This window comes from Chiloscyllium plagiosum, chromosome 12 (assembly GCF_004010195.1).
Source record: "Chiloscyllium plagiosum isolate BGI_BamShark_2017 chromosome 12, ASM401019v2, whole genome shotgun sequence".
NCBI classification, from domain to species: Eukaryota; Metazoa; Chordata; class Chondrichthyes; order Orectolobiformes; family Hemiscylliidae; genus Chiloscyllium; species Chiloscyllium plagiosum.
In genome coordinates this window covers 57,478,851-57,494,011 of record NC_057721.1, presented here as the reverse complement: position 1 = coordinate 57,494,011, position 15,161 = coordinate 57,478,851, and the positions used below count along the sequence as shown (strand labels likewise).

General features: G+C 37.6%; 1 protein-coding gene across 3 annotated transcripts in view; it reads right to left on the bottom strand.

Moving 5' to 3' along the window:
* Positions 1 to 15,161, bottom strand: part of tbc1d23 (TBC1 domain family, member 23) — an 81,523-nt gene that overhangs the window by 14,199 nt on the left and 52,163 nt on the right. For all 3 annotated transcript variants that reach the window (XM_043701147.1, XM_043701148.1, XM_043701149.1), the window contains 5 exons: positions 10,892 to 10,995; positions 6,826 to 6,948; positions 5,975 to 6,067; positions 4,883 to 5,053; positions 433 to 475 (listed from right to left, as the gene is read on the bottom strand). In XM_043701147.1, the coding sequence (XP_043557082.1) occupies positions 433 to 475; positions 4,883 to 5,053; positions 5,975 to 6,067; positions 6,826 to 6,948; positions 10,892 to 10,995 (534 nt within the window). The remainder of the gene's footprint in view (positions 1 to 432; positions 476 to 4,882; positions 5,054 to 5,974; positions 6,068 to 6,825; positions 6,949 to 10,891; positions 10,996 to 15,161) is intronic.

Sequence of the window (15,161 nt, the reverse complement as noted above, 5' to 3'; positions counted from 1 at the left end):
TTTAACAACTGCAAACTTATCAGAATTATATAGAAAGGTAATACTTTAGTTAAACCCTTCTAAGATTACGAAAACATTTTAAAAATTGCATTACTTAACAGTACAATATTTCCTTTATTGCTACTTTTCAATAGTTATCGCTACAAGAACACTTTGGCAATATCTAACTGAGCACGCCATTTCAAATGACGACAATAACAATCACCTACTTATTGTCAAGGATTGTAGCAAATAAAATTACAATTTTCTATTAATCAAATTAAAATAGAAATGCTAGTATACAAAAAAAAGGAAAGAAGCAATTTTTTATCAAACAAATGAGAACTGGAGGACAATACCTTCAATACTGGTGCAATATTAAACAGATTTGTTTTCGGGCATTAGGTCTTCATTGAATGAGAAAAACTAACATTCAAAAATTTGAGAACTTACCCATAAAGCCCCCTTTGGCAATGCTAACATACTCCTTGTTTTTCTAGAATATAGAAAAAAAAAATGCTTAAATACTGCCCTATAAAAGGATTATAAATATATAACTTGTAAAGATATAATAAAATCTTAAAATTTAAAACTAAATTAAAATCAAAACCATTTAAAACTATTTAAAACATTTAAAATTATTAAAATACCTAAAACTTTATTAAATTATGCAATAGGAGATATTAAGAGTCCATAAAAATCCTTAAAAGTTCAAGGGTCAAAGATAAAACTAGGGTTGTGATATTCTGTGCAAAAGATTTAAATTTCAAAATCCCGAGGTCTTTCATTAACTCAGTATTCTTTTCAAACCACTTCCCTCGGACTCCTATCACAAAACCATAAAAAGATATTTTTCCTCCACCAATGAGGTCTGTTATCTCTTTTCCTAGATGTTAATATTTGTTTATCTTTGCTTCTCAAGCCAATTCAAGAGAGTTGATCTGAAGGTCCGTTCTAATAGTCACGTCCACCACAACAATCTGATGTTCTTTCTTAAAGATTAAATCCGGTATCCAAAGTTTTCCGGCATAATCTTTAATTCGCGGCTCTATATATGTAGTCCACCCGTTCTTCCTAACAAACTTGACTAACTCTTCTGCTATCCTATTATGCCTTTTAAATCTCATGTTTTTAACGTAAGGGCATCGCCCAGAAATATGCGCAAACGTTTCTGAAATATCATTGCACCTTCTGCAATTCTTAATAATAAATGGCCTACCGTACGACAATGACGCCCATGTTGGAAATAAATTTGTTCCTGGCAAAATCGAATTAATAACTTTGGACGTCTTCATAAATTGTAGTTTTGTCAACCAGTTGTTGGATATATTATCATTCTTATAGTAATGACCACCTGCCCCTTGACAGGGGAGGGCCATCCACCTCTGTACCTCTATGGATCTCCAATTAGCATAGTTGGTACTATTAAACTCTTGCATCTCATCTTCACTATCTTCCATGATAATATCCTCTTCATCCAATTGCCCATTAATATTCAGGTTCCAGATCTTTTCCAATACTTTTAGTTTACTCAATTTATGCATTTTCACAGCCACACTATCACCCTCGAACCGAAACGATGCATGCAAAATTTCGTCCTCGGATTTATGTAGCGTCCCATACTTCCTCAATCGAAATTGGAATGAAGGTTGACAGTCTGTTTAAAGCAAGACCACCATCACAGGATTTGGCATATAACACTCCATCCGTGATGGATTGCAGGAGGTGTAAAATTTCTTTAACTGCGCTTTTAATAATATTGTTTAGTTTATTAAAATAATTAATAGAAATGTCTGATAAAATTAGATAATAATACAGCCTAGGAATAAAATAAGTTTATAAAAGTTCTAATTTCTGTACTGGTTTTAAGGGGGATCTTTTTTAAATTTCCTATCCATATATCTAATTGGCTTTCTCCAATCCACGGATCTATCTTGGCACCTAAGTATTTATCGTGTTTCCTGGCTCTCTAAATTGTATGATCCCATCATTTAACTTCCAGTTAGTTTTATCATTATATGTAAAACTGTCTTATTTCTATAAGTAAAATCCTTTCGTTTTCTTTATATTAACCTCCATTCCCATATTGTTACAAATTTTTTCCACAAGTTTTAGATTATAGACCATACCATCGTACGATTGACTAATTAAAAACAATGACTACAGATGCTGGAAACCAGATTCTGGATTAGTGGTGCTGGAAGAGCACAGCAGTTCAGGCAGCATCCAAGGAGCTTTGAAATCGACATTTCGGGCAAAAGCCCTTCATCAGCCCTCCTGATGAAGGGCTTTTGCCCGAAACGTCGATTTCGAAGCTCCTTGGATGCTGCCTGAACTGCTGTGCTCTTCCAGCACCACTAATCCAGAATAATTAATGCTATATCATCTGCGAACGCTAATGTCGCGCAATAAAAGCTATTCCTATCTAACTCTAAAAATATTCCTTTCTTCTTCTCTTCGATGGTACTTATCAAAGGGTCCATTACAATATTAAAAAGAATCGGTGACAATGTATCACCTTGCTTGACCCCTCTTAAAATTTTAATTTTTCCGGTTTTACAATTAAAACCTTCCACTTGAGTAAAATTATCATATAAATTTGTAATCAATTTAATAAATATTAAAGGGAGCTGGAGTCTTTTAAGAGCTGTTATAATTAATTTATGGCCTACTGTATCAAAAGCTTTTGCTAAATCCACAAAAACTACCGCTAAATCTCTCTTGTTCTTTTCAGTCCCATTAATAATATCTTCCAGGATTTTAATGTTTTCCTCGCATCCTGCTACACCGGCCATAAAACCTTTGTCTTTTATTTAGATTTATTACTTTACTTAATCTATTCGCTACAATTTTTGTAAATATTCTGAGCATAATTGGCCCTATAGTTATTGGCCTCCAATTATTAATATCCCTTAACCCTTCTTCTTCGCTCACTTTGGGAATCAATACAGTTCTGCTTATTTTCATTTGATCTGTTATTTTGCCGGTTTTTATCCAAATAGTATATAATCTAGGAAGTAATGTATTATCTTTATTAAATATCTTAACTATCTCCTTCAGCGTTACCCTATCCGGCCCTGCAGCGGTTTTTACGTCCATCGCCTTTACGGTTAGATTCACGCCCTCCAACGTCACAGGACCAGTCAGAATCCCACCTACCGATCCCTCCCCTTGACTTTTGTATTTTGCAAAACCTCTTAAGTTATTCTTATCATTAGACTTAGTTAATCTTTCTTTATAGTAATCTTCCAACTCTTCCGTACTAAGGGGTCATTTGCACCTAGCTGGGCCCCCCATTAGGGTTCCTGCTAGGTACTGTCTCTGAGTTTTATATAAAACCTGCATTTCTTTAAACTTCCATATCCGCCACAGATTCACCTGCACCTCCACCCACATCATCTACTGCATCCGCTGCAGCCGGTGTGGCCTCCTCTATATTGGGGAGACAGGCCGCCTACTTGCGGAGCGATTCAGAGAGCACCTCTGGGCCACCCGGACGAACCAACCCAACCAACCTGTAGCACAGCATTTCAACTCCCCCTCCCACTCCACCGAGGATATGCAGGTCATTGGACTCATCCACCGCCAAACCACAACAACCCGACGGTCGGAGGAGGAGCGTCTTATCTTCCGACTGGGAACCCTCCAACCGCAGGGGATGAACTTGGACTTCACCAGTTTCTTCATCCCCCCTCCCCCCACCTTGTCTCAGCCGGATCCCTCCAGCCCGGCACCGCCTTCCTGACCTGCAGTCTTCTTCTTGACCTCTCCGCCTCCATCCTACTCCGACCTATCACCCTCACCTTGACCTCTTTCCACCTATCACATTTCCAACGCCCCTCCTCCAAGTCCCTCCTCCCTACCTTTTATCTTCTCCTGCTGAACACTCTCTGCTCATTCCTGAAGAAGGGCCTGTGCCCGAAACGTCGAATCTCCTGTTCCCTGGATGCTGCCTGACCTGCTGTGCTGTTCCAGCAATAAAGTTTCAACTTTGATCTCCAGCATCTGCAGACCTCACTTTCTCCTTTCTTTAAATTTACCCTTCTTTTTACTATACCTTCTCTTAACTTTATTTTCCTTCATATTCCTTCTTTGTCCACTATCCCTTTGCTTAAAACCTCCTCGTTTAACATGAGTTACCTTCTTACATGTATCATCTTCCTTACTCTTTCCTAATTTGTCCATTATCATACCCATAATGTTATCATGTTCCTTACTAATACCTTTATTCCTACCCATATCATCCTCAATTATTTTAATTAAATCTGTTAGTGACCTACCACTATAACCTAGATTTTCCATTGTATTATTATTCTCCTGATCACTCTGTTCATTTAATCTTTCTTCCTCCATTACCCTATCTATCACCAGGTCACTATTCTCCCTTTCATTATTATCACTAATATTAAGGACCACTTCTTGATCTATACCCTTACCATTATCGCGATTTTTACTCTTCTTATTTAATAACCTCCTTTTATCAGAAATTTGTTTGGCAGTTTTAGAACCTATTTTCTCCGCGATAACTTTATTAATATTTTGGCAGCCACTAAACTCTATTTCTAATTGTTGCAACTTTTCCACCTCTTCCTTAGACTATATTCCCCTCTTATTTCCCTCTCTATTTTCCAACTTATCCCTAATCTCTATGTTTCCTTTTTTCCTCTTCTCATTTCTCAAGATGGGATGGGATATAATAATAATACAGGTTGGTAAGAAAATATAAGAAAATCAAGGTTATCAAGCTAGAAACTGGAATAATCGTACAACTGTGGTGTTTCAATCAATTGCTTAAAAACCAAAATATGAAGTTGAGATATCCCAAGCATGCAAATAACAACACTTATGTCCATGAGCAGAAACAGAACTGTACTGAAGTTTGTATGGTCAAATGTCCAATCACCTGAAGAAAATGTGCCAGCACCATATTCATATACATGTCCTCTTCTTCTCTGCCACTTCCCATAAAACACAGATGTTCACCACTTGCGACTGACCCTGATTCGATGGACTGTTTCTGTGCTTCCAAAAGAGACTTAACTGAAAGTGCGAACTCTGCAGGGTTCTGCAGCATCTGTGGAAAATGTTAAGAGTCCTGTTAAGTTGCTAAAAGAATTGGAAGATATACAATAACTGTTTACAGATTATTGTTACATTTCATACCAAATAAAAATTAGCACAATACATGTAATCAATGTATATACAAAGTGATGTATCTTTTAAATTTCATTGAAGTAGTTTACATGGGAATAACTGGGTCAACATTTTTAAAACTTCAGAAAATGGTTGCTCACTTGTTTTTCAATGATAACTTCCAAGTCTTACATTATCGAGATAGTCCTATCATTAACTTTCAATAAAGAAATGCATATAGTACCCACAATTCCCAATCAAAATACATTACTCGAGAAGGAAAATAGTCAACTCGTCTGTCCACCTGCTTCAGGCTTGCTATTTTAGTAATTATATTTTCTAGCACCATTTATATTATTTCTCACAATGTTTTAAAAATTGTCATGAAGTTAAGTTCACCAGTACAACTGCTTTCACAGCTTCAGACCAGACAAACAATTTTGCCATAATAATACCTGATATCCCAAATTTGACATCACTAAAGATCTATACAAGTTAGATTACCTACTGACTCACTCCAACTTCCAAGATTATTCTACTGTAGTATTTTTCTGATAAATGCGAACCTTTCACAGCATGAACAAGTATTACACACAAATTAATTTGAGACTACCAGAGACCATTTGTGTTGCCTATCACAAAAATCCATACAACATTATTTGCAAACTTTCCAGAGCGTTGGGGGCCCACTGTGAAACCTATTGGAATTCGAACTTGAAAAGTAGACACGTATCTCATACTAACGGTAAAGTCCCTGCAAGCTTTCCAAACAATGTAATTATTCAGCTTTTTTTTTTTTAGGAAGCAGTCCAGCATATCAATCAGAGCAAGCAGTAACTTTTTAGTACAAATTTTTATTTACCAGGTCAGAATCCAAATGAAATGCTGTAGAAAGATGCCCAGCATTGTACTGTTCTGCAGGTCGACAATCCACTACAAAGAAACGAACTCCATCCTTTAAAGTGGAAAAAGAATAAAGAAACACAAGATAGATAAAATGAGAGGCTTGCAGTCTAGTGTAAAAAGGTTACCCAACTATAATATTCTGAAATAATTAGCTGCTTCTATAATGAATCAGGATGTTTATAATTCCCATTACGTCTGTATATTTACATCTCATTACATTCTCAAATTACAACACTAGAGATTCTAACCTAAATATCTGATATCCATTATCTGAACAATGTTGCAAACTGCTAGATATCAAAGAACAAACTTATACTTTCCCTTTTTTGCAAAGCAAAATGCTTCAGACTTTGCCCATTATAGCTCCTTTAGCGTCTTTTACCTCATCACACCATCACCAATGCCCATCACGATCTCATTATTTAATTTCACTTGCCTTCGCCTGAACAGATCTTTGCTTTTATTTTCTTCTCTTCCCCTCCACACTCTCTATTCCTATGTACTTGCTTAAAATCTGGTGCAATTCAAACATTTTAATTTGGATGAATGGTCAACCTGCAACATTAACTTCTGCTTTTCTCACTGCAGATGCTGCATTTGCTATTTTTATTTTAGACTTCTAACATCCACCATGGTGTGCTTTTGTACCAGTAGATGGTCTTCTAAGATACACTATTAACATAAAACGTTTCCTGATACTTAAGTCATTAATGAGAACATACATTATTATTATAATACAAATCTGAGTTTTGCCTAGAATAAACTGTTTTGTTTAAACAAATTGGTTTGTTTATTTGTATATCATACCCCTTGTTGTTGATTTGCTTGTAGTATCTCCGATACGGAAACAGGCAAACATAAAGCTTGGCTCAGATCCATCTCATCATCTTTCAAGCCCAGTAGATTACTTCCAAATAGGTTTTGGTTATCCTGTCGTGAGTAATGTCATTAGTCATGAGCAATTATATGACAATTGTGTCATTACTAGCTACTAGTAGTTCTGAAGAAAGATCACTGTATTTGAAATTTCAACTTTGCTGTCTCTCCACAGATGCTGTAAGACTTGTTGAATTTCTCCAGCAATCTGTTTCAGATTTCCAGCATCCACAGTTCTTGGTTTTATTTTACTTGAAATGGTTTTGCCTTGTTGAATGAAGTGCAACTGTCTTTTAAACACCAAAGACTCAACACTGAGTCAACCTCTGGCCAGAAATGCTAATTTTATGTTAAATATCACGCTTTTCCTTTCCATGATTTGAAAAAATTGCATAGATTTTGTTAAAAAGAAACTTCTTTATGCTAAATTTCTTTTGATATTTCACCTTATGTCAATGCTCTCACCTTCAGTTTATGCCCAACTTTAATAACATCACATGAGTAATAAAACCTGCTTGTTTCTTCCTGGTTTGCAATCCATGAAAGTGTTATAATATAATTGGTTGATTAGCCCGATGACATCATGGTAGGTGATCACCAGAATTCCCCAATAACTGGCACTAGAATGAAATTAACATTGGGCAAAGTGAAAACGGTGCCACAGAACTTGGTGGACCTTCATGGGCAACTTTCTTAGAGGGCACTGTCAATGAAAGGTTCTGTTGCTTCTCCGTTGATGTAAAAATCCAGGTCAATATTAACAGATTAGAGATTTGAGAAAAAGATATTTGAATCTGTACAATTTAGAACAAACTCAAGATCTACAGAATGCTGTATCACAACTGTACTTAAACAATTAGATAAAATCTATGTAATGTCTCATTGATACTAGAATTCAATCAATCAGAATTCTCTTCTAAAACAGCACAGCAGACCATTTGGCCCTTCAATTCAAGATCAATTTAAATTCATCCCAGCCCCCCACAGCTACTGTTACAGAAATGTTTCGATGATGAGTTCAGCATTTTTCTTTCAGGACTGAAGGATTACTGCAGTTTTTGAAAGCAAATAACCTAAGACCCATTCTAAGTATTGTTTGCACGGCTGTTGATTCAAGCTGTTGAAATAGTTTGTAGTCAAGTTGGAGCCAATGACAGTATACAAAGAGATTCTGCTGGCAACAAGTAGCGGATTGTCGTCATAACTGCTCACTAGTTCAGAGGCCAAAGGACTTCTAACTGCCAACAACTGAGGTTAGATCCCAGACAGCTGAAAAGCGTGGGACTAAAAACAAGTTGGGGAGGAAGCATTGGATACTTCGAGGAGAAAGTGAGTCTGCAGATGCTGGAGATCAAAGTTGAAACTTTATTGCTGGAACAGCACAGCAGGTCAGGCAGCATCCAGGGAACAGGAGATTCGACGTTTCGGGCACAGGCCCTTCTTCAGGCATTCCTGAAGAAGGGCCTGTGCCCGAAACGTCGAATCTCCTGTTCCCTGGATGCTGCCTGACCTGCTGTGCTGTTCCAGCAATAAAGTTTCAGCATTGGATACTCTCAAACTCAGAAGCTGTCTTCTGCATTAAATAACACATCAAGCTTGAAGAAAACTGTTTACTTTTCCTTTAGCGGTTGTTCTAAGTGACTTCTAATTAGCAAGTCAGAGAAACGCAAGTGTAAATTGTGCATCCTATAAACAAATTAATGCATCTGAAGGCAGGCCAAGAAGCAACATTCTAACCCATACAAGAATCCTCATTGTAAATTCTGTGAACAGGAACCCCTGAATTGCTTTCCCAGTCTCTCCCTCTGACCGTAACGCCGGTGTATTTTTTCTCATCCATGCCTATGAGCACACTTTATAGAGGGACAATTTATATGGGCATTAGAGTTTTGTTAGTTATATGCCGGTGCTTCACAATTATTTGTGTGTAGTTAAGAGTGTACTTATTTATTATAGGTAGTAACTCTTGTTAAGTATACAAATCTGGTCCATGTTTTGTCAACCTTGTCTAAAAGGACAGAGTAAATTGGGGAATTCTGCATACTCATTAAAATATTTTCACCTGTGTGATGAATAGAAATGATTTCCTGAGATTAGTGTGACTCTATTTTCAGCATGCTACCCAGTGAAATGTAACAATTGCATTTCAGCAATGCTATTAGCGGCTACTTTGATCTTGACAACAGTCAATGCTCCTTTGCAACTGGCAAGCATAAGGAAGGCAAATACCAATTATGCCATTATTAGTTCAAGCATAACCACAGACAGCAAGCTAACCCACATATAATGCTCCATTGTTATGTCACACAAGTCATGAGAAGCAGATGCATGACTATTTCCTGAAGTACCATTCTTAGCTGTCACAAAACAAAGGAGACTTATCCCAGACCTTGTTCATGTATCCTTATGCAACCTGCCACAGTAATACAACAGTACATTTCGACAGTTCCATGACAGCATGCTGGCTTGTATCTTGGATGGCATTGAGTCTTCTGATCCATCCCTAGTAACTAATGGAATTAAATCAGCGTTGCACACTAGCACCATTCACCTTCAGCATTTTTTTTCCTTCTCTCCGTGTTCTTAAATGTCTTCATGATACTTATCATGGCATCAAAATCAGAAATTGCATGGATTGGAAGGTTCTCAAATTGGAGACAACTCCAGACAAAGACCAAGGTCTCTGAGGGAATACATTGTCATTTACTGTTTACTGTTTGCTAATGACAATGGGTCAGAGTGTAACCCGTAACATAGAATGGACTGTTCTTCAATTCATGTGACAACTTCAGCCTTAAAAAAACTGAAATAATGTACCAGTCTGCAGGAAAGCCCCATCTTGAACCCAAGAAGGTTTCAGCTCATGTTCAGGAGTGAATAAGTTCACTTATCTTCAAGGCACACCACCTCGATGTTGCCTAGATTGTGGGTGAGTCACATGCAAGAATTGCAAAACCAAGTGTAGTCTTCTTCAGACATTGACCATCAGTCTGAGATTGAGGCAGAGTTAGTCTGCCTTTCAAACAGAAAGGGAATAATTATTCTGCCCAGTCTGTTGTTGGCAGGAAAGAGGTGGACATTGTATGAGTGTCATGCCAAAAAAGTTAACCACTTAAGCTGCCTTTGGAAGCCCTTGAACATCAGATGGCAGAACGTTTTTAAAAAAAAGACACTGAAGTGCTCACCTGAGTTGGCAATGTCAGGATTCAACAAGTCACAACTGAGTTGGACTGGTCATAAAGCAAATGTGTTTATGGGGTGCAAAGGAAGTACTACAAGGGCATTTTGAACCTTTCATTTATATCAACTTTGATGCTGATTTCAAATCGAGCAAGAAATTCATCCCAAGTGTTAAACCTCTTGGGGTCAAACGAAAATAGCTGCTGCCTCCTTCTCAAGCAAGCACATATCACAGGAAGATGCAAAGAAAGGAAATCCGAAGCCAGCGCCTTATTCAAAATTCAATCTGTGGCACCCTGTTCTATTTTCATCATTACCTTCAGGTTCCTTAGCAGGAACCTACATACCCACTGCAAACCTATCAAACTGCCAGATGATGAACATGATCTTCTTGAAGGATGAACAAGAGAAAAAGACAAAGAAACCTGCCTATATCAGCATGTCAAATTAGTTGTCTAAGTTGGCACAGCAAGGTTTTAAATAACAACGTTCACCACTATCCCAATTACACTGTCTGAAATTCTTGCATTTGTTTTTCTTTTCACAATGGAAGACACCTTCCATGTTCACTGTTTTTAGAACAGAAGGCAGACAAATATTCCTGTCTTGGTATATATTTTAAATAGACAGATATTTTATTCTTTCAGTTGGCATTTGATGTTAATTCAAATTTTTATTACTACAAATTTTCAAAAACAAGTCATATATTTCTTTTTAAAAAGATTCTGCCTAATCGGACTCTTGATCGTATGTTTAGTTGCTACATGTGAATCAAAATTAAAAGATGAATATTTTTGTGCTTCAGAAATAGAAGTACCTTTCTAAAAGAAGCAGGTGTTCGGGCATAATAATACAGTGCCAATGAATAGAGATCCTCTATATCTTCAATCTCCAGGTTGCATGGAACATGTTCAAGAGATCCTGAAATACAAACATTTGCACCAAGTTTAAACACACGCTGACAACAAACAGTGCTTTGTAAAATAAGACAATTATATTTATCGCTTTAGTAATCTCCTTACTTGGAATCAGAGATTAGACTATGCAGTGTTAAAGGCCCAACATCCTTTGAAGGGGGAGGAACAAACAGGTAAACAAAGTTTTGCACTGATTTCAAATATAATTTACAACATTGTACACTGAAATACCCAGATGTTTATGGTTTGTACTTGGCAAACAATATTTACACAGATGCATTATTTTTGCCACACATGCATCTTGTTAGCTGCACTGTCACAAAAGAAATAATTAACAGGGAGGACACACAATTCAAAACAGATATTAAAATTATTTATTTTCTCAAAAGTATTTTTTTCAATAAAGGAAGGTTTTTTTCCCCTGAAAAGGAAGAACAAGTGCAATAAACTATATACATTCAGGACAAAAAAAAACAAATTACTGTAGAAGCTAACAAGTCTGGCAGCATCTGTGGAGAGAAAACAGTTTTAATTTTCAGTTCAGTGATCTTCTTTCAGAAGTAGAAGCAGCTAAGAAAGTGCGAGACTTACAATGAAGGGATTTGGGGAAGGAAGGAAGGAGATGGGAGAGGGGCGAAAGAGGTGTGGGGGTAGGGGGAGGGGGGGGAGACTGGGAGGATGATTGTTAATAGTAAGCCAGGAAGAGTAGCTGGATAGGTGATAATGGAGATTGAGTAGTTGGACCTGGGCTGCCTTTGCTGAAAGCAACCTACTTCATGACAAGACCAGGAGTCGTGGGGATCGGTAATGGATAAGGAAGTTGGTGTTCATGCTCTGAAATTGTTAAACTCAATATTGAATCCTTAAGTTTGTACGGTTCCCAAGTGGAACTTGAGACATTGTTCCTCCACCTTGCACTCAGCTGAACTACAGCATTGCAGCTGGTCTGAGATAGAAATAATAGCATGCGAACACAGTGGTGTGCTGAAGTACCATGCAACTGGTAGCTCAGGATCATTTATACAGACAGAACGCAAATGTACTACAAAGCGGTCTACCAGTCTATGTTTTGTCTCCCCAATATAGAGGAGACTGCATTTCTCTCATGCTGGGCTCTGTATCCACCCATCTGCGCACTCCCTATTCCATGCTCCCATCAACATAAATACCGCCTTTTCCTGGTTGCTTTTAGTTCTGAAGGGTCACTGAACTCAGCTAACTCTGTTTCTCTTCACAGATACTGCCAATACTGCTGAGACTCTCCAGCAATATTTGTTTTTGATTGTTTCAGATCTCCAGCATCTGCAGTTTTGTTTGACCTAAATGGAGTTGTAAGTGCAGACAAAGGAAAATATTGATTTGTCTTTCTGCAATGGGTAAGGAAATTTCATTATTTATTCATGCAAACCAAATAGAAAGCTCTTACCACTTAATTTATATGCACTTCTTGAACCTTTCTGCAGTTGTGTGTATGTTCCCCACTTAGAAACGTTTCTATCATTCTTCTAACAGCATAATCTCTGCCTCACCACATGCTCAATGTTCCAACATGCACAATTATTTCCTGTTTCTTTTGCTGATCTCCTTATGTTAAGCTTCAGGGCTCAGTTATAATATTTACACACAATATGCCAATAATTTCAATTCACAATGTTACTTTAAAGAAAACAAGGAAAGCTATTAATCAAGGTGAAAACGAAAACACGGATCACCTTCCTCTAAGTCCTTTAGATTTGCCTTTCCCTCAAATGGCCTAGTTATTAGATTATGGCAAAATGGATAGAACAAGCAAAATCATCTTGGATATCATGCCAATGATAATCTTGTCAACAAATGCTTGACAATGAAACAGCAGTAATTCAAAACACCCATCAAAACAAAAAGTATACAATAAACTACTGTACCAATGAAGAATAAACAACCTCCAGGCAATTTTTAAACACTTCTGTAACAAATCATTCATTCTATTATTCAAAGAAAGAGGAATCAAATTAACATGGAATTTTGGATCAGATGTTCTCTAAACAATTTACTCAAATACTTTAAAGTGACAGCTACTGCAGTTAATTATGCCATTACGTGAAGCACAAACTAGAAAAAAAATTCAGAATATAAGCTAGCATAGTAAATCATGATTTATTCATAACAGTATGTTAGCTTGGGAACATTTGTGTTGTAGATTTTATTTTTCAAAGTAAACCATTAAATAAAATCAATTTCTGCAGCATGGAGTAACAAGACTGAGCATTTTTCACCTACTTCTTTGTCCAAATGAAGTGCCTTATGTTGTTTTCTTTACAGTACAAGGAATCATTGTAAACCAGAAATTAAACCAAATTATCGTGCTTCAACCCTTGCTCTTCACCTTTTAGCTGCATTGGTGCTGTGCCTCCTCAAAAGTCAACATTTTGCTCCTAAGGTCACATGCTGAAAACTGAATGCAGTTCTTCATAAGGTTTAACCAAGGGTCTGTACAATTGCGGCATCATCTTATTTATCTATTTCTTGACTTCTCTTGGGATAAAGTTAACATTCCTTTAGTTTGTCTGATTATTTTTTGCATGTGTGCACTCGCTTTTGGAAACAGAGACTTAAATCCCTTTGTTCCTCCACAGGTCTTGATTTTTTTTATCATTAAGAAAATAACAGGATTAGTTTTATTCAAATCAAAATTGGATGACACCACACTCCCAACAACAATACCAAGAAACAGGATATCTAAAATATCACGCCACTGATAACCTTGTCAACAATTTGCCAGTGAAATAGCTATGTGGCATTAGGGTAGATGATTCACCATGATCTAAAATGGTAGAGTAGGCTCCAGACTTAACACTGCTTCTATGTCCATAATGTGGCAGTAGAGTACAGACTGGTCAGCTCTGAGCAGGTAACATGACATATGGTATTCTGAATGAAATGCTGCAAGGAAGGTGGAAATGGTGAAGATTGGCTACAAGACCAGCGCGAAACATGAGGCTCAAGGTAGCAGAGACATGGATTCTTATCAAGGTGACAACAGAGAAAAGGACTGGCAATGTTGTAAACAAAAAGAAAGTGCACAGAAATAGACTCAATTGAGAAAGCAGCAGCATGTCGTTGTGCTGACAGGATTAAGCCTAATGAAGCAGTCTTTGGAGCTTATGGATGACAGGGAAGATATAGGTAGAAAGTGAAGATAGCACAAGAAAAGGCATCAGTTTTGTTTTGCTTTCTTTAAAATGGTTGAAGAACTTGTTTATCCAAGAACAATTGCAATGCTGGTGTTTAATGGTTTACATTTAAATGTTATGGTCAAATAATATTTTAAGGTAATGCATTATAAGTAATTTCTTAAAGATTATTTTCAAATTGTGATCTTGCACAGTAAGATTGGCTTTAAGAGGCAATTAAGTGTGTCATAAACCAGATTGCTGAGTGTTTTTTTTCTTAAAGTCAATGGTTTCCTTCACAGCTCTAATACAGGCAAGTTAAAAAGCCCTTAAATCTATTCCAAAATAAAGATTATTAGATCCAGTAGGATCAACAATCAGAAATACAGCTTGTTGACGGAAGGAGCTAAGAGATCACAATTGAGAAAACTGGATCTATACATGGAATGTAATACCATATTTTAAGGGCCTTGGTAATTGCAGAGGGTTGAGAAGTAGGGCATAACGCGACGTGTGGATGTATGTGCTGGACAGCACGAAGGCAAAGACTGCCCCCAATTGGATTTAAACAGCTCCAACCTTCAATGAACCCGCATGGGCCCCAGCTATGCCTGCCTCTTCGTAGGATATGTGGAACAGTCCATCTTCCGCAGCTACACTGGCACCACCCCCCACCTTTTCCGCCGCTACATCGATGACTGTATCGGCGCTGCCTCGTGCTCCCACGAGGAGGTTGAACAGTTCATCCACTTTACCAACACCTTCCACCCCGACCTCAAATTCACTGGGCCATCTCAGCCTCCTCCCTCCCCTTCCTAGACCTTTCCATTTCTATCTCGGGTGACCGAATCGACACGGACATTTACTATAAACCGACCGACTCCCACAACTACTTAGACTGCACCTCCTCCCACCCTGCCCCCTGTAAAAACGCCATCCCATATTCCCAATTCCTTCGTCTCCGCCGCATCTGCTCCCAGGAGGACCAGTCCCAAATCCGTACAACCCAGATGGCCTC